Consider the following 23930-nt stretch of genomic DNA (forward strand, 5'->3'; position numbering starts at 1 on the left):
CAAACATAGTATGTTTTTAATTGGAGCTTATAGTAATAAAAATCAGGGGGAAATGGCATGAATCTATCCAAATTGACCTATAATGGCCAAAACTGAGAGATATTTCAAAAGAAAAAATATCCTATAAATGAGCAGGCAAAATTCAAATTTTTATATTCAACATCCCTACACACACCCCAAATAGAAAAATTCCCAGACAGAAAGATTCATGTGAAGAAATTTGGATGAAAGAACTTTCGAACCAGCCGGTCAAATTAAGATTAGGAGTTGCAAACCATTTTGAAAAGACATGATCTTGGAGAATATTGTTCATAAATGAGAGGATCTAGCTAAAACTGTGTTTTGATTTACCAAATGCATTTGCAGAAATGTCAAAAGGACTACTGGAGAGATGTGACATGTTTTATTACAGAAATAAGACTTTGAAACATGTGAAGGTTGGACTGACAGACTTCCACAGCTTGGTACCCTCTCCTAAGTCATATTGAAATATAACTGCCATGGCATCAATATTAAGAGTGGGACGAGCAGTGTTTATTCAATGCATGAGAGCCCTCGTGATTAATGCTGCTGTGGGAGTGGATTCCTTATGAAAGAAGGACCTCAGCAGCATTGTCTTGTGACACTCACCCTTTAAGCGGTAAAGAAATGAGCTCTGTTACCCTGTGGTACTCTGCTATAGCAGCAAAAATCTGACTCAGACACTTACAAATGACAATGTTATTTGCTTGGATTATATATAGAGAATGCAACACACAAAGGTAGAATGGGAAGAGAAGGCCAAGTCTGCTGGTTGCTCATACATAATAATGGGAATCAACAAGTTGTTCTAAAAACTAGTCAGTCAACAACACAGGTGTAAATTTTAAAATATAAGTAGTCTCAAAGATGAATTTTATTGATTAATATCAGGTAAAAAACAAAAACTGAAATCAGAAATAAAGTAAGAACATTCTATCAATTCTTTTACAGTACTAATAGATACTATGCAAATATAGAGAATTAAATCTACTATGTTGTAATTATTAAGACAATAAAATCTTAAATATTAAAAAATATAGGCAAAAAGATTAAAACAAATACAAATAGAATAGAAAGTACATTGAGAAATCTAATCATATATATTTGCCACAAAAAAAATAAAAAATTTTCAGTCATCTATAAAGCATAATGGAAGAAGAAATTCAATAATAAATAGGACAAAGATTACACATTAGAAAGCAAAGAGGTGGTCTGGGATTGGTGGCCCACACCTTTAATCCCAGCACTCAGGAGGAAGAGGCAGGTGAATCTCTATGAGTTCAAGACCAGCTGGTCTACAAGAGCTAGTTCCAGGACAGGCTACAAAGCCATAGAGAAACCCAGTCTCGAAAAAAACAAGCAAACCAAAAATAAATAAAAAATTTTTAAAAAGTTTACTAATAAAATACTGAGAGAATTCATTAAGTTATCCAAGGAAGAAATGAAAATATAAAAAGAAATGCCACACACACACACACACACACACGCACACACACACACACAGATGTATGTATATGTATATAATAACATGTTAGAAAACAATGGAAGAAGACCTCATTGTAATAGCAGATCAAAAGTTATCACAACCAAGAAAGATGTAAAATGTGCTATAAAATTCCCTAGAATAATACCAAAAGACAGAGGGACTAGAGAGACAACCATGTCCCTGGGCAGAAAGTTCCACCATAATGATGACCATTCCCCAATGTCTGTTGCAAAAATAGTACAGCTCCCATGAGGGAAGCATCTAATTGATTCTAAAATTAGCATGGAAAACATAAATGAAACTAACCAAAAAATTTCTGGAAAGTAGAAATAACTAGCAATAACTGGTCAGCCTGTGTGGTTTGTCCTAGGTACTTGACATAAAAGCCCACATTTTCCTTTGTTTATCTTTTCTTTCTTTCTTTTCTTTTTTTTTTTCACTACATCTGCCCAAAAGAAGTGGTTATGAAAGCATTTAGTCACTAAGAAGTCCAATTTCCTATTCAGAAGAGTCCCCTTACACCTAGACCACTCACTCAGTTTCTCTTGTCCCAAAGGAGAGTTTTTCAAATCTCTACTAAAAACTAAAATAAAATGAAATAAAATCAGTCCAAATTTACCTTTCTATCAGTACTGATGATTCAGTAAGGAACTGAGAGATATCTGATGCCACAATGAGTTATACACACATGAATACACACAGACTAGCAATCTGTGGAGTTTAATGCAAACTAAAATCTGAATTTCAAACTTCATTAAAAATTTATTATACTCTGTTACAAGCACTTTCCCGCCAGCCTGGTCCCACAGCTGCGTCAGCCCCAAACACAGAGACATGTGTTAATTATGAAGCTCTTGGCCAATGACTAGAGCTTATTGGCTAGCTCTATCATAATTATTAACCCATAATTACTAATATTTCTACTAATGTATTTCTACATGGTCTTATCTTACCCAGAACTCAGGCATCCTCTCCTCCAGAGATCACATCAGGACTCCTCTCTGCTACATCTCCCAGAATCCTGCTTGTCTCCTAGACCCACCTATCTTGCTTCCCTATTGGCCAACAGTGCTTTATTGATTAACCAATAAGAGAAACATATTTACATAATGACATCTCCCATCAATAGTCACATCACTACTTCTTAAGTGACATCAACTTAAGTTGATACTCTAAAAAAAGTTTGGCTAGAAATGGCCATACTAAAGTCATATTTACTGATGATAACCAAACCACAGCAAGACTGTTGGCAGGCTACTTGGCAGCCTTTTGATGTTAGCAAAAGGAACATGAACAGAAGGAGTTAAAAGCAAAGGTGTTAAGACTTCTGACTCCTGCTGGAGAGCACCTTGGTACTATTCCTGGTATCCAACTTTCTGAACAACTATACATCTTAGTTGTCATTATGTGGAGATGAGATCATATGAAATGCAGAGAAATCTGTTCACAGACACTATAATATCTTCAGTTAGAAGTAACAGTTGTCTTACTAGAATGTACTAGTTGAGGCAGTGGCATCATAGAAATATTTTATACACTGTGCTGGTGTATTAAACATGCTGTAGGTGAGACAGAAGTCAAGGACAGACTGAACTTCTGGTGAACTCATGGAACAACTTACCAAGATGGTATATTAATTTTGCATTACTATAACATACACTTGAGGGAAAATGTTTGGACTCAGTTTAGAAGTTTCAGCATATAATTAGGCGGCCTCCTTGCTTCTGGCATGTCATGAAACATCGGAGCAGAAGCTGTGCTAGCACAGAACCATTCATTTACCTTGTAGCCAGCAGCAAAAGAATAAAGGCACTAAGGTACCACAATTCTCCTCCAGAACATGCAACCAACAAACCCCAAGGCTTCCCACTGAGTCCCACCTTCTAAAAGCTCTATTTACTCTCCAATACTCCCAACCCTGCCCTGGGAGGAAATCTTTACCATCTGCATCCTTGGTAGACACTTAGGATCCAAACTATGGATCAGACAATGGTAATAAAATTAGAAGGGTGCATAAGTAAGTATTTACTGAGCCATGCCTGTCAGATTGTTTAGTGGATACAAGAGTTGAGAGTGCAGTTGGTATTTTTGAGCCATGGGACTGCAAAGGATCTCCTAGGGCAGTGGTTCTTAACCTGTGGGTCATGACTCCTTTCACAGTGTCTTAGTTAAGGTTTCTATTGCTGTGGTAAAACACCATGACCAAAGAGCAAGTAGGGAAAGAAAGAGTTTATTTGTCTTAAACTTCCACATTGCTATTCCTCACTGAAGGAAGTCATGACAGGAACTCAAACAGGGCAAGATACTGGAGGAGGAGGAGGAGAAAGAGGAAGCAGAAGAGGAGAAGGAAGAGGAGGAGGAGACGCAGTGGTCACAGAGGGAAGCTGCTTATTGGCTTGTTTGCCCTGGCTTGCTCAGCCTGCTTTCTTACAGAGCCCAAGACTATAAGCCTAGGGATGGTACCAGCCACCTCAGGCTAGGTCATCACCCATCAATCACTAATTGAGAAAATGCCTTTCAGCTGGATCTCGTGAAGGCATTTCCTCAACTGAGGCTCCTTCCTCTCTGATGACTAGATTGTGTCAGGTTAATATACCAACTAGCCAGTACACACAGGGTCAAACAACCCTTTGACAGAGGTTGCATATCAGATATCCCACATATCAGATATTTACATTATGATTAATAACAGTAGTAAAATTACAGTAGTAAGTCTCAATGGAAGTAATTTTATAGCTGGGGGAGTCACCACAACATAAGGAACTGTATTAAAACTGTAAAAAACACTATCAGGAAGGTTGAGAACCACTGACTTAGGGGATAGATATGGATAAAGATGTTATGGATTCCATGTTTTGAGAAGTCACTCTCAAGCTCAACCATAAATATTCCTCCATGGTTTCTAAAAATATAGATGTTTTGTACTAACTCCTAGATTCTCATTTCAATTTTGTTGAGGGTTGGATTAGGAAACTATATTTTTAAGGCACCTTGATGTTCTAATTCAGATGGGATTGAAAACGCTGGTTGAGAAGTTGAAAGGGAAAGGACCTAGAAACAGTAAGCAGCAATGTCTAACAAGAATTAAAAGCCACATACAGGAGTGTTAGCTTTAATCTGCACTTAAATGATAGTCATATTAAACATAGGCATTGTCTTAACTTGAAAAGCATATCATACTTCTTACTGAATCCAATGTATAGTTGTCCATTTATAAGAATCCTTAAGAGAAATTATGTGTCCTAGAATTAGGAAAATATTTTTCCAGTGTTTATTTTTAATCTTACAGTTACTTATTTGGGTAACTATTCCTTTATTGTTTTCCTGCTAAGAAGTTTTAAAGAAGAAACTAATGACTCAGCTGTAAATATTTAGATCTAATGAAGTAACTTCAGGAAATATACATTCAGCTCCAGTAAATAAAAAGTAGTTTGCTTGGCAGTGGGAATACATCTGTGAAGATTTAATGATGTCCTTATCTTCAGTAGAAGTCTTATCTTTGGCTCCAGTTTTAATTCCGGCCCTCCTTTTCCTTTTACCTCACTGTTTCTCTTTCTATTATGTCTAATATGGGCCAATGAGGACGGAAATTTTACTTTAAACGTTGTCTCCGTGGATGAATATTAGAAGTGACCTTAGGTTGAGGAAATGATCACTAAGCCAGTAAAGTGCCTGTGACATAAGCATGGGGACCTGAGTTTGGACCACCAGCACCCACGAAAAAGCAAGCATGATGACAAACACCTGTTAATTCTAGAGTTTGGGATGTGAGGAGCAGAGATGGGCTGATCCCTGCTGCTCACTGACCTGCCAGTCTAGCCAATCAGTAAGCTCTAGTTATAGTGACAGATGATATCTCAAGAGATAACCCAGAGAGGACTCCTGATGTTGACCTCTGGTCGTCAGACACACAGTCAGAGAGAGAGAGAACTAAAGATATACGTATACGTATACACGTATACACGCAGGGTTTAAAAAGTTTCATTGTAATAATAATTGGAGTGGGTCTCCCCAAAGGTAGAGCATTCATGTATAATTATATCTAGAAATTATTCATTCTGTTCTACACCAAACTTTTCCATAAAGTTGTACTTCTTTGATGCATTTTGCATGGTTATAATTAGAATCACTTATTTCTTGTGGCTTAATGCTTATCTTTTCTACTTCTTTGTAGTTTCAGGAGGACAGAGCCATGCCTGGTTTATTCACTGTCATGTTTTTCATATTTATCAACAAAGAACTCAGCCCCTCTGTAAGAAGAGAGGCTGAAACATGATGTTTCATGGTAGAATCAGTGGTTTCTTTCAGTGAATGACACCAGTATCACTATCTCCTTCTTTATGTGGTGTCCTGAGGTCTCCTCTTCCTGACAAGGCCCGTTCTGTCCAACTGAACACAAGGTAGATCTTGGAACAGTGGACTTTTAAGTTGCCCTTTTATATAAAGGCTTATCATTTTAAATATGAAAAATAGGTCTGTGGGGGAGCTTCTACTTATTTCTCTCCCTCTTCCTTCCTTCCATACAAAAGTTTACTTTTAGTAAATTTAAATTCCTTTCTGTTGCCTTGTTTTTTATAGAGTTGGCCGAGTGGTTGGCACATAAAAATATGTAACAGACTTACTAGTCCAATGGATTATTATATTATTGTCTGTGATCCTAATGCTAAATTTTACAAATAAAAAGCCTAAAATATTGTCATTAAGAAGTTTGCATTTGGCTGGGCATATGCCTGTAATCTCAGAGCTTGAAAGGCTGAGCCAGGACAATTGTTGTAAGGTCTGAAGCCAGATTAAGTTACCCACATAGTTCCAGTCCGGCCAGGTCTATTCAAGGAGACTTTATCTCAAAGTGCCTTGCCCTCCAAAAGAAGTTCATATTTACTTCTTGGAATGATGGGGGGAGGGGAAGGGAAGGAGGATAATAACTGGGATGGTAGGATATACAAAGCAATGGTTGGGAATGGGGAAAGGAAAGGAGATTGGTTCTGGGAACCAGCAAAGGGTCTTGGGCCAAGAGAACCAAGACATAGAATTCCCAAGAACATGAGGGAAAGTGCTTTGGGAATGGTGTGCAGTTCTGTTAAGTCCCAGCATAAAATGAGAAGAAGATGACAGGTGACATGTCTGAGAAGATAGGGTGAAGCTCTGTGGTGCCTACTTGGACAGGTACATAGAGATTAGAGACAAAAGGCTTTATGCCAACAACTCAGCTGATACGTGGTACTCTCGGGTCATAGATAAGAGACCATATGAAAGAGGATGAAGATGTTTCTTTAAAATTTTGCTTTGTAATATTTTTAAACTTTTAACTTTTACATTTATTTATTTTGTGTGGTAGGGCAGCCAGGGCTTGGCATGTCCCATAGCAGTCAGAAGAAAACTATCAGAAGTTGGCCCTTGACTTCCACTAGGGATCAAACCCAGGTTGTTGACTTGGCAGCAAGTGACTTCCCCTGAGCCAACTTGCCAGCCCTGTTTATAATTTAAATAGGTTTAATGTTACTTCCCAGGGCACACCAATCCCTATTGTCCAATAAGAATGCCTATTTCCCAACTTAATGCTTTCTAGACACTAGCTAGCTGAAGTTAGACGTTGCTGACTGTAAAACACTACTCCTATTAGTCAACTGAGAAAGTGAGACAAGAATAATCTTTTTTTTTTCCAATACGTCAACTTCCAGACTCAAAATTTTAAACTAATAAAACCAGATCAACACAGAGCTTCACAGAATTTGATACTGATAGAAACAAAATATCTGTTATCACCTCTCCCCAGTTTGGCCATGGTATCTCAACAGAGGCTATATATTTCCTACTCTACTCAGGGCCAGCAGGACTCAGTCCTGTGATGTGAGGTTTTGCATAACTCCTGTATTCCTAGGTGTTTCTATTTGGCTTTTCTCTTTGAAACCTAAGGGAGCTTAGCCCTACCTGCTTCAGGGCAGAGATTAATCACACATGCCACTCCATCAGGTTGTAAGGCCTCAAGCATCTACAACTGGTGACTGCCTCCTGGTGGTAGGAGATAATACTCCCAGCCTGGCAAAAATAAGTGTTTTCAAAACAAGTCAGTTCTCATAATGAAAAGACACTGAATATGTGGACTAGTTTTATGCCAACTGGACATAAGCTAGAGTTATCTGAAAGAAGGGAACCTCAGTAAAAAAAAAAAAAAAAAAAAAAAGCCTCCATAAGGCCAAGCTGTGGGTAAGTCTGTAGGACATTTCTTAATTAGTGATTGATGGGAAGGGCTGGGGAGGGCTGGGGAGGGCTGAGGAGGGTTGGAGAGGACTGGGGAGAGTTGGGGAAGGCTTCGGAGGGATGGAGAGGGGGAGGGCCCAGCCCATTGTGTGTGGTGCCATCCCTAGTCTGGTGGGGTCCTGAGTTCTATAAGAAAGCAGGCCAGGCATTGGTGCACACACCTTTAATCCTAGCACTTGGGAGGCAGAAGCAGGTGGATCTCTGTGAGTTCGATGCCAGCCTGGTCTACAGAGTGAGTTCTAGAACAGGCTTCAAAGTAATACAGAGAAAAACTCTCTCAAAAAAAAAAAAAAAAAAAAAAAAAAAAAAAAAAAAAAGAACAAGCCAGTGAGCAGCATCCCCCCTCCATCCGCTCTCATCTCAGGTTCCTTTCCTGCTTGAGTTCATGTTCTAGATTCCTTCAATGAGGGACTACAACATGGTTCCTAACTCATACAGGGGGCTAACAAAAACTTGTGTGGATTTCCACTTAAGCCAGACAGTAGTGGTGCATGCTTTTTAATCCCGGCAATCTGGAGACAGAAGCAGGGAGATCTCTTGAGTTCGAGGTGAGCCTGATCTACAGCGTGAGTTCCTGGACAGCCAGGGCTATACATAAACCTTGTCTCATAAAACTAAAAACAAATAATCAAACAAAGAAAGAAGCAGCACAGGCTGACTGTAAATGTTAGATACCCTGTGTCCAGTGCTTGGAGAACATACAACTTCAAAAGATGAATCTGAAGTTTCTTCTTTTGCTATACATAAAGAAGTCAAAAGGATACCATACATGGAGTAGATGACCAGCCTGGCAGGTCTCCTGCATTCTCAACTCCCATAATGTCATGGCTATCTCATCCTATGTAGTAAGTAGCTAGGGGTGGGGCAAGTCTCCTGCTCTCATGTCTTCAAGGTTGACTTGCCCACACCTACACCACCAGGCCAGCTCTACTGTGTTGACTAGTCAAGGTGTAGGGACCACTCTGCCTTGTGCTGCAGCTGGTGAGAGACAGGGCCAGCTCTCTCACTCTAGTGACCTCAGAGTCAGCTCTCCACTAGAAGGGGCTGGTCCTGCAGACCCAAAGTTACAGGATCTTCTTGACACAGGGCAATAACAGGATCATCCAAGAGGAACCCCAGTGAGGGCCTAGTATTGATGATGTACAAAAGCCAGAGACCCCAAATGCAATGAACACTGGCAAGCAACAATAACTGGGCTAAAGGACTGTGTGACTCACTGTGTCACACTACAGCTTCCACAGCCAGATTTTCTTTTTTCTTTTTTTCTCTTTTCTTTCAAATTTTATTTTGTTTTAACCCAGAGGCAAGGCAACTGCAAGGTCAGAAGGTGGATGGGAAGGAATGAGAAGATGGAGAAGATGAGTGGGATAGAAATGCATGACATGAAATCCACAAAGAATCAATAAAAAGTTAAATCTGGGGAAAAAAGTAAAATACCCTACAGCCTCACGATGGTCATAACGGTCCTTAAACATTGTAGGAATTGCTGTTTGACAAGAAGCAACTTTTACTATTATTTTGTGATGTCACTTCACCCACGCCTGGGCTGCCCTACGTAGGGGCATGTTTGCTTTTCGCTGAATGTTGATAAATTCCTGTGCTCTCATGCCATGAACCCATCATCACTCACTTCCACCAAGACTGTCAGGGAGCAGGGAATCAGTCTCTTGAGCCAGGAGCTCTGTGGTGTCTGACCTCCTCCCCAACCCCCTGCAGGGCCTGTGGCTCCATCCCTGCTTCTGTGCAGTGCTGGGGGCAGGGTGCAGTCTTCAAGCTGAGGGGGCAGTGGTTTAGCCCTTGCACTTAGAGATTTACATACATTCTTATTCTTGAATGTGTCAAGCCCCGAGTAAACTAAGATTTTTCTTACAAATACCCAAACTTTAGGCTCTTTGGTTTTTGTTGTTGTTGTTTGTTTGTTTGTTTTGTTTTGTTTTTAATAATTCATTTATTCTTTTAAATTTCATTTTACATTCCAACCACAGTCTTTTGTCCCTCCTCCTTTCCCATCCCTCACCTTCCCCAAGCCTACCCCAGTCCACTCCCTCACAGGGGTAAGGGCTCTCATGAGGAGTCAACAAAATCTGACATAATAGGTTAGGGCAGGGCTAAGCCCCCCTCCCATGCCTTAAGGCTGAACATGGCATCCCACCATAGGGAATGGGCTCCAACAAGCTAACTCATGTACCAGATTTGTACTGTGTTCCTACTGCCAGGAGCCCCTCAGACAGTCCAAGAATCCACAAGGATAACCCCAGCTAAGACTCCTAGCAACAGTGGAGAGGGTACCTGGACTGGACTTCCTCTGTAATCAGACTGGTGAATACCCCATCTGTCATCATAGAGCCAGTCAAAGAGAGGGAGGATGAAATGTATATGAGCAAAGGAGGTCAAGATCATGATGAAGTTTTGTGCAAATTTTACTGTCAAAACTTAAAGTGATCAGGGAACAGACATATTAAATTAAATGACAATATGGCTGTCTTTTAAATTAATTTTTCTTTGAGATTACAAGTGAATTATTAGGTTCTGAGTCTCTCCTGGCATAACAATACACAGTGTGAGCTAAATGTTCAACATTGTGTCATTAGAGCAAGTTCTTTAGATATGTATTTGCAGTTAATCCACCTTCATTATCTCCATTAGATAACAATGCATGTAATTACAGCTCTGCCAGGCAAAGACATCCAAACACTAACTTTCCCACAGACTCCAAATATTCATAAGTTGCTTGCTACAGTTCATTATATTAATAATATATGTCACCACGATTCTACTAAATGTGTATATAATTAAATACAGCCCAAGTGGCAAACCTTCAATGTCATTTTTTAGTATAATTTGTTACCTTTTAGATACAGTAATTATAACAGAAGTAAGGTTCCACTATAATAAAGGTAAATTCAACAAACTGGTTTGTGAGCAACATTATAACTAATTCTACATGTATTCCATTTTTTGTATTCACTAAGGGGGAGAAATTTTATTGAACAAAATATGAAATATTTTCTAAATAATCAGTTTTAACCCCATAATTCTATCCTTAAAAATCATTTCCACCACCAATTTACATTTATTTTGATATTTTACTAAATATGTATGTATCTATAAATAACCACATATGCTAAAATCTGTAAGGCAGTATTTGTATCACAGTATTATATAGTCTAAAATTTAATTAAAAGGGGGTAGATTTTTCTAAGGTAATTTATCAATAATTCATAATTGAAATATGACAATAAATTAGCATATTACCTATTGAAGCCCACAAGAAAAAATATGTTGTCAAGCAGTGTTGGAGTATTATGGTAGCAAATATCTAATATAGCTTGGTAAACCTTCATAAGTTAAGTTTTTTCAAATACAAAAAAGTAAATATGATCATAATAAAGCTCAATGGGAAAAGAAACTAACTTTCAAATTAAAGCTGAGTAAAAAATCATCATTAACCTCAGGGTATTTTCCTGGAAATATGTAAGTGGTGTGTTACAGGTTTTTAACTTACAATTTATTGACACAACAGCAGCTGTCATGGCTACATGTAGTCACTCACTTAACCAATACTGTGTGCCAGGCAGTAACATCTCAAACACATTGTAACTAGTGCTTTGTTAAAACTTGTATTTCATTGAATTTTCACAGTAACTAAGTAAGAGAGATACCAATGCTATGCACTTCTTACAGATAAGAACAGTAAGGTCTTAAAGGGTAGTTGCCTATTGAAGGGTAGGGATGGGCAATGAGTCTGTATCTTGACCAATGCACTAAACCATGGCAGGTGCTCATCCCCTAGCTCCTAGTTCAGGGACTGTACTTCAAAGCCCTCAAAAGTCTTACAAGCTTTGTCTGTAAAATAAGAATAATAATTCCTTCTATGTACCAGAAGTATTGAAAACTGTCTAGACAGTTCTCATCAAAACATGAGGTCCAGAATGACCCTCAGTGGTTATCGATGAGAGAAGAAAACTGACTGTCGAAAATAAGGACTTGCTCTTGACCAAAGTTTTCCACGAACAGTACTATATTCTTGTAAAATCTCTGCTGTTTTACCTGCCTTAACATAAAACTACTACACTAAGACTAGGGGGAACCAGCATTCTTCCACCATGAGAATGGTAACAGTAGAGGGATTTGGAAGGGAAGAGTGAAGCCAGGGATGATGCCTGGGAAGATCTGTGCCCTGGCAATGGCCCGGAATCACCACCAAGCCCAACTTACTATGATCCATGCACATGTATTAGTTTCCCATGATAGACTCTTAGAACAGAAAATAATATTCAAAAGCCTCAAGCTCATCCTCATCTTTTTATTTTTTCTGAGACAGGGTCTTATTAAGTAGCTCTGGCTGGCCTAGCACTCACTGTGTAGACCAAGCTGACCTTGAACTCACAGGGATCTGCCTGCCTCTGCTTCCTGAGAGATTGGACTAAAGGTGTGTGCCATCATGTCTGGGCATTGCTTTAGATAAGTTCATAGGACTTTGTGTCTTAAAAATTCCTTCATATGTATTATCATCATATAGACCCTAAAAAAAAAGACCTGCCCCCCCCAAAAAAAACCAGAACTGACCTGAAATCTGGAAACTGAGCTTCAACCGGATAATACATTTTTAGAAATCTCTGTACACCTGCATATGGTGATGTATACATGTATTGGCATTAAACAAAAGCAGCCCCCTCTTTTGTAATTAAAGGGCTCAGTTAAGTTCTTGCAGTATAGAATATAAGCTTAAATGCAATAATTGGGAAAGATGATCAGTGAAGGTCCCAGTGAACTTGGGTGGCACCCACACAGATTAGCAGCTGTTTCTGCTGAAACCGTGAACTTGGACTGTGTAACTTCCACAGCATTGGCGCAGACACTGTGAACAGTGTCCATTATCCTTTGCAAAATGTCCTTCCTACGGGATCACCAGTCCTTGCCATGGATCTTCTCAGTACCCAGCTATCAGACAACTGAAAACGACGAGGTCCTAGGAGGGAGGTGAGGCAGCAGGCCCCAGGAAATGTGCGGTGTTTCCCAAATACCCTCACGACTCACTGGGCTTTCATCGTGAGTCGCCACTCTTACTTCGGAGCAAACATAGGTGTCTAACCCAGAAAAATCAGCTGGGAGTCCTAAGCACCAGGGTCCATTCCTATTAGGGAAATAACCAGGTGACTTGTGGTATGCCAAACCATTTTACAACTCAACCTTCAACTTCTAAAGGTTTCGAGAATTTTCTGAAGTAGTGACTTTTTATCTAGTGGCTTTTATCCTTTTCTAATGCATTGCTATTCGATTAAAAAAAAAAGTATTTGCAGCCATAAGTGATAAGTGAAATAGGAAGACAGAAAGCAAAAGAAACAGACCAAAGGGTCACATATTTTCAACAGCAGTGGTTTGAGTAAGAACAACCCTGAGAAGCTAATACATTTGAATACTTGGTCTCCAGTTGGTGGAAGTGTTTGGGAATGAGTAGGAGGTGTGGCCCTGTTGGAAGATGTTGGTTGTCACTGGGCTTAGAGGTTTCCAAAGCCTCCTGCCATTCCCAGTGTGTTTCATTCGCGTACTGTTAGAGACAGGGCTTTCAGCTGCCTCAGCCACCTGCCACCTCCACTGCACCTTCGTGACCTCTAACCCTCTCAAACTGTAAACCCCAGTACACTCTTCCACAAGTTGCATTGGTCACGTGTTTCGTCACAGCAGTCAAATAGCAACTAATATATTTGTACTTTCCAGACTCTCACAGCATGAGATGAGGTGCATGAACCCAGAAGTGTGCAGTCTCACACACTGTCAGGAGTCTTGACATAGGGAGGAACTTCCGGCCCCAAAGCCCTGCAGGTCACTCACCTCCAGGGCGCTCATGCTCTCCATCCGTGTGCAGTAGCATGGCGATCGGCATACCCACGTTCTTTGATCTTCCTGCCACAACCACATTTTTCCCAAATGTTTCAATTCCTTAAAAAAAAAAAAAAAAAAAAAAAAAAAGGTTTGTTTAAAAGCATGACTAACAAGAAGAAGCAAATTAAACGTATGAAAAGCCAACCGAAATGTTCTTTAAATACTTTTAATTAAATTTGGAATTCCTACCCGTCTGTAGCATAGCATGCCCTTGCTGAATTATTTATAAATATTTCCTTTTACACTTCTTGGATTCGCCACTTCGTCTCTCATTTAAAAATCACCACAAAAAAAAAAAAAAAAAAAAAAAAAAAGAATGCTCGAGTTGCCATTAAAGTCATTTTAAATGCTGTGTTTCACATGAAGCGTATAGTCTTAAAATATATTAAAATATATTGCCTGCTAATTAGGCTAAAAGTTCATACAACACTATTAAGCACAAATGGCAATCAGCCTGCTAGCAAGACTGGAACCACAGGAAGTGGAAGGGCACACACGTTACTTCACGGAAAGACGTGCTACATTCACAGTCACCTCTGCACTGTGGGGGCATCAGGCTCTCCACAGGTCAAAGGGAGAAAACTGGAACGGAGGCTTATCCAGGTGCTGATGGCAAGTATGTGATTCTAGAATCTGCTTTCTCTTGAAGAGTTTGTCTATCAGTTAGAAAGCAGCCGATTATAAAGGAAAAGATGTTTCCAAAACAGAAGTGACCATGTGGGGGCAGGAACACCATCAGTGTGCGAAGCCAAGGAGCTCCATGAATGTACTCACCAACCTGTGAACATACAATGTGTCCAGCACAGTAGAAGCCTATGTACTTTTATTAAAAACCACAGTCAACATGCATGGTTCTTGTACGACTGACAAGATAGTCTACACTTGGGAAAGGTTGTCATCAAAATGCATAATTCAAAAATAGGTAGACATGGCCACATTTGTGAGGTTCACTCAGTTCAAACTTCAACTGCATTTGCCTATCACCTGGCACATGTTTTTCATTTCCTTTTATTCCGTCTTGTTCTGTGACATTCATAAATGTATGTATGTATATATAGCGTTTTTATAGACTTTAGTTTTATGCCCATCATCTTTGTCGCTTGTAGACAGAGGGAGCTCTACCCAAGCAAAGCTCTGGAGCTCACCTGCAGCTGTTACCAGTTTCCCACAGACCCAGGTACAAACCTGCTCTTTTTATTATTTCCCAAACAGCACTAGCAGTGGCAGGTATCAGCGAATGCTGATCAAGGCACAGCCTTCCGATATTGATAACATGAAATCCATCCACATCTTTTTCTGGGGCAATTCCATTGCATATTGTTCTTTCATCCACATGGTCTGAAAAGTAAATAGAATTTACTTTAAATTTTGTGTTTATGTGGAAGCTTGGCAGATAAAAATTGGGGACCTGTAGATAGATATCTCTAAGAGACATAAAATTATTGTTCTTTTTATGCCATCTATGGGGCCTCTGGTAGCGGATCAGTATTTATCCCTAGTGCAGGAATGGACTTTGGGAGCCTATCCCACATAGAGGAATACTCTCTCAGCCTAGACACATGGGGGAGGGCCTAGGCCCTGATCCAAATCATGTGACAGACTTTGAAGACTCCCCATGGAAGGCCTCACCCTTCCTGGGGAGCAGAATGGGGATTGGAGGGGTGTTGGTGGGGGGAACAGGGAAGGACTGAAGAGAGAGGGAATTGGGATTGATATGTAAAATAAGATTGTTTCTAATTTAAATAAAAAAAAGAGAGAGAGAATAGTAAACCAAAATGCCCTTGAGTGATAGCTATGATTGGCTGCATCTAGAGCATAGGCTATTAAGGAATTACAGTGGCTAGACTGGTTGAGTTGTGATGCTTCCACCAATTGGCTTCTGTTAAAAACTTGATTAAATGGGGTAAAAGAGGACACCCAAATGTAGTGCAGGAATTCTGCTAAGATCTCTGGCTGAGCCCCTAACAGCATAAAGACAAAGGCCACAGGAAGGGGTAAAAGGATTGCTGAGGAAGCAGGGTTGCTGCTCACTGAAGGAGAAACACAGCTGCACTTGTCAATCTGCTACAGGCATTTCCCAGAATCCCCAGGCAGCAGATTTAGCAGGAAAATGCTGACCATTGCCCCTTAAGATCAGAAGAGAAAGGTGTCCATTCCCACCATTTCCACTTACCCTTTGATTTAAGGTGCTGGTTTAATATAATACAGAAAAGGTAAGAGACCTGGAAGTCACAAAGGAAGTGGCAAAACTTCTTATAAGTGGCCAAGTAGTAAGCTACTGACAAAAAAAGTCAAGGTCAATTTGGCAAGACACACAGTACTAAGTGAGTACCCAAAGACCAGGTGCATTTCTGCACACAAGCTGCAATTATCAGAAGATACAATTAGTTTTATGCTATTATTTATAATACCTTACAAACACCAGAATTCTTAAGAATAAATTTTCCTAAACAACGCCTGTAATAAGAACTACAAAAGATTGCTGACAGTTGACAAAGTTATATTCTGCTCATGGTTTGGAAAACTCAGTAATATTTCAATTTTCCCAAGCCGACTCATAAATTCACTGCAATCTTAATCTTAACCCTATTTGGCTTTCATTAGATTCTAAAATATATTGAGGGATGTGTTTATATTTTTCAACACCTGGCACTATTACATTCTCCAATATCAATTTAAGGTGAAATACTTCTTTCAAGCTTTGGAAAACCAAAAATCCCAGGCAAAGGTTTATGCTAATAGGATAAAAATTCACACTCTTAGCATGTATGTAAGGTTTATGAAAATTCATTCATATATTCACTCAACTAATATTTGAATGTGTTTCATGTGTTGTACCAGACTTTTCTGGAGGGGACTACCCACCAGCTCCCAAAACATGACACGGAGACTTCTTATCTTACAGTTCTCCCACCAGTTCACATAACTTTTATTTTATTTTATTTAATTTTATATAACAAAGTCCAATTAAATGAAAACAAACATTTATACACAATATTTGGGAATTTGGGCGTCGTTCTTTCCAAACTACTTCCTGCTGGTAAGGGGCGCTGTCTTGGGGGATTCGAAGAAGATTCAGATATCCTGGCTGTAGTCTGTAGGGCTGTTTTGTCCAGCTGTTTTGAATGTAGGATTAGCTTGTACTCTGTTTCAGGCGGTCTGGCGTGATCAAACCACATTAGTCTGGAAGGAATCCACATCTTTTCATTTTCTGCAGTTCACATAACTTAACCTGTTTCTCTCCATCTATGTTTTGCCTCAGGGCTTTTTACCTTTCTTTCTTTCTGCAGATCTTACTTTCACTGCTTCTTGGTCTGGCTGGCTGGTGGCTGCCTGGCTTCTGACCCTGGGAGTGTCCCTCTCTTTTTTCCTCATTCTCTTCTCTCTTCTTCTCTCCTTTGCCTAAATTTCTCCTCCTACTTATTCTCCTTACCCACCATCCTCAACTATTCCTCTCCTGCCTAGCTATTGACCATTCAGCTTTTATTAGACCAATTGGGTGCCTTAGGTGGGTGAAACGAATGTAACACATTTTTATATCATTAACAAATGCAGCATAAACAAATGCAATGCACATTTCAAAGTTAAAGTAATTTTCTACAGCATAAGCAAATGCAATATATCTTTGTCACGTTAAAAATTATATTCCACAACCATGTGTCCAATGGGAAGTTAGGATACCTAAATGAACTAACAAACAAAATTCTTGTCTTATGGAACTTACATTCTAATGGCATAAATATTTATCCAAACAGTTTAACTATAGCCTCAATAAATATTCTTTGGATTCTATATAAAATTAAAAAATCAAGACAGATACTTATCAGGTATCTACTAGCTAGGTTTCCTCGGCCTCCAAGGAAGTGACTCCCAACTGCAAAAGCAAAAGGTTTTTATTGCTAAGAACCAAACGGGCTGGGACCTCACTCTATCAGAAGAGTATGGCACCTCCTTACAATTGCAAAGCATTTTTAAAATGGAAAAGGAAAAGAGAGGTTTGAGACCGCTAGTCTCAGGTCACAAGGTTTCCAAGGTTACAGAGATTTTACAGAGTGCAGTTTCTTTACAAGGTCGGCAGCCTCAGTGGCTTGTTCTCAAGATTATGGGGCAGGGAGAATGCTGGCAGTGGGCTCTGGCTTCCTCCTTTATCTCCTGGGCACTGGTCCTGTACTCTGTAGTCAGGGAGTTATCTTCTCTCTAGTTTTTGCTTCTTGTCATGAGCCATAATTTATACCTCTTAGTTATTAATTTTCCATCACACTAGCCCAATATCATCCATAAATTACTTTATCATTGGGAGGTGAGGGAACAGAAAAGGAAGTGAGTCTAATCTCACTAAGCCGCTCCAATCCCCAATTTGAGTCTTGTAAAGTTTGGGTGAGATCTTCTAGGCCAACAGTTCTCAACCTTCCTAATGCTTCGAATCTTAATACAGTTCCAAATGTTGTAGTGACCCCCAACCATAAAATTATTTTTGTTGTTACTTCATAACTGTAATTTTGCTATTGTTATGGATCATAATGTAAATATCTGTGTTTTCTGATGGTCTTTCATGAACCCCAGATTGAGAACCACAGCTCTAGGCCATGTAGGGGTGGGTCTTTTTCTCCATGTACTTGCATTCTCCCCGGCCTATGGCCATGGAGACTGCTCGAGATGTCTGGGGGTTACTTTACAGACATCCTATGCAGATTAGAACCTATACATCCAATGAAGCTTTTGAAGTTTAGCTTATCTGATTCTGTGATGCTCCGGTATGATCTGACAAGTATATGGACATCTAATGTGGCCTTATTCTTCTGATGAGGATGAGAAAATCATGGTCTCTGACAGCCTCGGGCTCTCAAGGACTCTGTATGGCAACTTCTGCCAGACCTGCAGTACAACCTTCAAGCAGTATACACACTATAGAATAAAAGACTCAGGAAAACAATTCTTTCCTGATAAAATTTAAACCCATCGTAGATAGGAAGAGATGTCATTTGGGGGACCTTACATGCCAAGGTCTCAGGGACAATAATTTAGACTCAGGAATTTCTTTAACTATTCCTCTCCCCTAAGGTGTCTGGCTATAGTGTTTTTGTATATTAAATTCAATAATTCAGAGGACCAAAGACATAGCCTATAAATACATACATCTTAATTTTTGAAATTAATTATTTTTAATTTTTCTTGTGTATTCTCTATCAGCCCTCTCCTTCTCTCCCCATAACCTCTGTCACACCTCCAATCCTGATTTTTTTTCACATTCGTGGCTTCTTTTACTTTGATTGTTATTGGTACACACACACACACACACACACACACACACACGTGTGTATATACATATATATATGAGTAAATATGTAAATGCAACTCGATGAGTCCTTTTAGTTCTGCTCATAAGTATTTTTAAAAAGACTTTTTAAAAAGAAGTATACACACACAAAAAATAAGTATACACCATGAAATAGCATTCTGAGATGAATACACTGAAAAAACAGATGAAAAAAGAAAAAGAAAAGGATGAAAAGAAAAGCTGAAAAAATGACTGTTGTTTTTAAAATTCCTGGATTTGAAGTCATTTCATTGTTGCTGTTTTTGTTATTTTTTTGTGGTGTTTTGTTTTGTTTTGTCTCAAAGAAGATATGTCTATGAACTGGATAACAAAAACATCCTGTTAGGTCAGCTTCCACCAGGAAGAGAGACATTAATGGCTGCAGAGACAACAAATCCCTGGAAGAAACAAATTGTCTCAGTAATTGATTAACCCCACAAAGTACTAACCTAGTCATAAAAGGTGCTTGCTCAATCCTGCCATCTAGTGGAAATAACATTCCACTTACAGGACAGGTCTCTGCCTTTTTCCCTGTGTTTTATCTCATTACAAAGTTACCTACAAAATTTTAAAATAGATAAATAACATATGAGAATAGTATTATGGAAGTCATGTTTAAATTACTTGCTGCAAATTTTTTTCTCTAAATATTGTTTTAAATTAATCTTGAATTGAATTAACCATAATTCCTAACTTGTGACACAATAATTTATTGTTTTTGATACTCATTTTTGAGTATATTGCATGTGTGCATGTGTGAATGCATGGTGTGTGTTGTATATATGTGTGTGTGTGTCCGTGTGTGCAGCAGCCAGAGGTTGACATTAGGTGTCTTGCCCTGTCACTCTCCTCCTCGACTTTTAACTAGATTCTCAATGAACAGGAGCGTGCAGATTTGGGAAGATAAGCTTGTGACTAAGCCTCATGGGCCTTCCTGCCTATGCCTCCCCAGTGCTAGTGTTATAGACAAGAACCATCATACCCAGCTTTTTACCTAGGAACCAGGAACCCAAACATAGATTGTCACATTTGCACCGGATTTAACCAATGCAGCCAGTCCTTTTATGACATAATCTTGCTATCAACCCCCAAATACTCAATTTTCAGTCATTTTTTAATTTTTCATCATAATTTATGTATATCCAAATTTGTCGTAAAAAAACAAAGCTATTGCCTTGCCAATAAGCTATATTTACCCATTACAAAAACAATCTATCTGAGAACCCATCTCTATTCCTGTTCCAAACTATTTTAAATTTCATCCTGGTTCCTGTACCTATTATTCTTTTGGGGTATTTTCTGAAAACATAATCTAAAAGATTTTTTTAACCAGTGACAACATTGGATTGATTTCTATGCATGAAATAAATCAGAATTTAAAATGAATATTCTGTGTCAATCTCTCCGTTACGCTGATTATTGTATATAATGCTAAAAATCCCAAATGAAGCAGGCAGCATCTTCTTCACACTTACCAGATGCTTCACACTGAAGCAGAGAGGTGACCAGTATTACCTATTAGTGAATGGCAGGACCAAGAATGAAGTCCAGACAATTTCGTTATAAAACACTCCTTTTCCAAAACTCTCTGAATATTAAAAGGTCTAACATGAATGCATACACTTCAAACATACATTACTCGCTAGCTTCTACTGATTTCCTGGAAATGCATGAACTATGGTTAAAATATGGGCATTGGGGATCAGTCTGCCAGGATCCAGATTCGATTACTCAGAAGGAAAGTACTTGACTTCTTGTGTCCTTGTCACCAAATATAGGTCATGATGGCTCCACTCCCACAGGTTTATCATGAGGTTTCAAACTGGGTTATTAAGTACAAAAATCTTCATATAACAAAGGCTTAGTTCAGTGGGTGCTGACCACTGGCGTCTTGTGTACATATAATTGGCTTCACATATAGAAAAGTACCGTCTGTAGGACCACCCTCATGTTGGCTGGGGTTCCCTTACCTGTTTCTTACTCTCAGAGGACTCAAGTATTTTGTCTGTAAGTACAGATAGATAACTGGTGCCACCTAGTGGTCATTAGTGAAAATGTCACCAAGTAAACATTGGTCACAAAGGCAACATGTAGATGCAAATTTGATTTTGTTAGGACAAAATAAATACAATGTACTTAGAAACTCTGACAAAGGAGATATGGTAGTTTTAAAAGTAACTCTAATACATTTTTAATTATGAAGATTATGTGTATTTGTGGTATGTAATATGATGTGGTACTGAAAGACCTAAAAAGTAATGTTAATGATGGACTAACCTTAGAAACCAATATCTGTTCCTTGGAATTTGCTAGCTTCCTCTCACAAGGCCTTGAGATAAGAAGAATTCACACTGCCCCTACTTTCCTGTAAGTCAACAGGTGGTAAATAGGGTCAAGAGATAGCTGTAACTCTGGTTTGCCCAGACAAGATTAATTAGCACATCTGAGGCCCTAAGGTCTTCTGACCCTAATAGCAGACCATCTGGCCTCCAAGGGTCAAGTACTCAATGGACAGAGGTTCCCATTCCCTCCCTAAGCTTGTGGGGTTGCCTTTAAAAACACCTGGGCCCAGGGGAGGGGGCTTCTCCCTAGCCTGTGTGCTGGAGGAGCCCGTTTGCACAAACGTTTCCTCTTCATTAAAGCCTCTTGTGTTTTGCAGCAGCTGGACTGGACATTGAGTTCTTGGGGTATCGACCGAACCTGGAAGACTCCTCATTCTGAGGGTCTTACATTTTTGGGGCTCGTCCTGGATTTGGTCGAACCCCCAGACTCAATTCCATTGCCAGTTGGAGGTAAGAAAGAGCTCGCAACCTGTATGTTTGATGTATGTCTGATGCATCTGATGTTACGTGTTTTGACTCGAGTACTTGAATCTGTGCTTGGCCTGCACAGAACTTGTATGTTATGCGTTTTTGACTCGAATATTTGAATCTGTGCCTGTGCCTGGCCTGCACAGGACTTGTATAGGACCACAGGGGGAGACAGACGTGTCCTGAGACCCTTGGTCCCGCCCTGGACGAAAGTCCGGGATTGTTTGGAGGAGGGAAGGAGACGAAGTTTCTCTTCTCCAGGGGACGGCTGGCCTCTGGACTTGCTTCCCTCCCGCTTTGTAACTTTGGTTTGGGCGCCATTTTTCTACGGTGCGGATTTGTCCTCTTTGTCGGATTGTTGTGTTTTTGTGTTCATTTCTACTCTCCCCATGGGTGAACAACTAACTACCCCACCTAAGTTTGACTTTAGATCTGCAGGACAGCAGGGCCGGAGACCCAGCTATGAGCACACTGGTCCCCCCGCTCTCAGGAATGTGGCAGGGCAGCCAGAGCCGCTGGGGCTGAGCTTCAGCAGAATGGCTGAACAGCCATGGGCCGGGCACGGCCTGGGCAGAGCCATGCCGGAATGGAGGGACAGGGTTATGACTTATGACCCTGCCACCGCACATGTTCGGTTCCCAACATCAGCCTCTAGGGCTGACCCTTCTCCCCAGATCTTTGTAATTGGAAAACTAACCACCCCCTTTTTGGAGTTCCTTATGTTCTCTCTCTAGGCTATTTGAGATGATTATCAACAGTTTCTGCTCGAGGATAGAAAAATATCCCTGGAGCTGATGGGCGACCAGCGCAGCTAAAAAAAAAACAAAAAAAAAACAAAAAAACAAAAAAAAAACAAGATTGACTTGGGATTCCTTTTGACTCGCCCCAGTTGGAACTTCAACACTGCTAAAGGTAGGGAGAGCTTAAAAATCTATCGCCAGGCTCTGGTGGCAGGTCTCCGAGGTGCCACGAGACAGCCCACCAATTTGGCTAAGGTAAAGAGAGCACTTTTTGACTCTACTTCAGAAGCCCAGAGAGCGATGGCTCTGGTCTTCATGGGGAAATTGGGCCACAGATATTAGAAAGAAACTCCAGAGACTGGAAGGGTTAAGAGATAGAGAAAGTGTATGAAAGGGACAGAGAAGAGAAGGAGAGAAAAGACAGTAGAGAGACAGAGAGCAGAGAAAAAGCATGACAGAAGACAGGAAAAGAATTTGACTAAAATATCTTGGCCGCAGTGGTTAAAGGAAAAAATAGAGAGAGAGAGAGACAAAAAGTTAGAAAATTTAAAACAGGCTAGGGAACCTGGGCAACAGGACCCCACTTGACCAGGAGGACCAGTGTGCATATTGTAAAGCAAAAGGACACTTGGCAAATGACTGTCCCAAGAAGACAAGGTATCGAAGGTCCTAGCCCTAAGAAAGGATAAAATTAAAGGGAGATGGGGTTTGGACCTCCCTCCCCGAGCCCAAGGTAATTCATGGACTACCCGAAGAACAGTGGACCTTGGCGTGGGCCGGGTACCCCACTTGTTCGAGGTTACATCCCACCAGCCAACTGCTTTTTGCCTTTAAATGGACGGACTCTGACACGTGCAGAACTGGGCAGCTCATCTGGACCCGACTGTCCTAAGGGTTTAAAATTCCCCAACAATGGCCAGGCAAGTAAGAGAATTTCTGGGGACATCTGGGTTTTATAGGCTGACTAAGGAAAAATTCTCCTGAACCCCAGAACATCAGGAGACATTTGATGCCATTAAGAAGGCCCAGTTGAAAACACCGGCTCTAAGCCTTTTGATGTAACTAACTTTTTACTCTTTATGTGGACAAGCGTAAGGGGGTCGCCTGGGGAGTTTTGACCAAATCCCTAGGGCCGTGGAACAGACCAGTTGCTTATCTGCCAAAGAAGCTTGATCCTGTGGCCAGGGGAGGGCCTGGCTGTCTAAAAGCTATCGCTGCTGACAAGTTGACTTTGGGGCATAAAGCAACTATAATAGCCCCCATGCATTGGAGAGCATTGTCCCGCAGCTGCCGACTGATGATGACCAACACCCGCGTGACTCACCACCAAAGCCTGCTTCTCACTGAGAGACTGAGCGGATTGTGTTCGCTCCACCAGCCAGCCTCATCCCGCCACTCTTCTGCCTGAG

At 40.2% G+C, this 23930-nt stretch overlaps 1 protein-coding gene across 2 annotated transcripts in view; it reads right to left on the reverse strand.

Moving 5' to 3' along the window:
- The window catches only part of Mthfd2l (methylenetetrahydrofolate dehydrogenase (NADP+ dependent) 2 like), a 92183-nt gene that overhangs the window by 44718 nt on the left and 23535 nt on the right, over nucleotides 1-23930 (reverse strand). For both annotated transcript variants that reach the window (XM_051198063.1, XM_051198061.1), the window contains 2 exons: nucleotides 14840-14992; nucleotides 13604-13711 (listed from right to left, as the gene is read on the reverse strand). In XM_051198063.1, coding sequence (XP_051054020.1) covers nucleotides 13604-13711; nucleotides 14840-14992 — 261 coding nt within the window. The remainder of the gene's footprint in view (nucleotides 1-13603; nucleotides 13712-14839; nucleotides 14993-23930) is intronic.

This window comes from Phodopus roborovskii, unplaced genomic scaffold (genome assembly GCF_943737965.1).
Source record: "Phodopus roborovskii unplaced genomic scaffold, PHOROB, whole genome shotgun sequence".
Classification (NCBI taxonomy): Eukaryota; Metazoa; Chordata; class Mammalia; order Rodentia; family Cricetidae; genus Phodopus; species Phodopus roborovskii.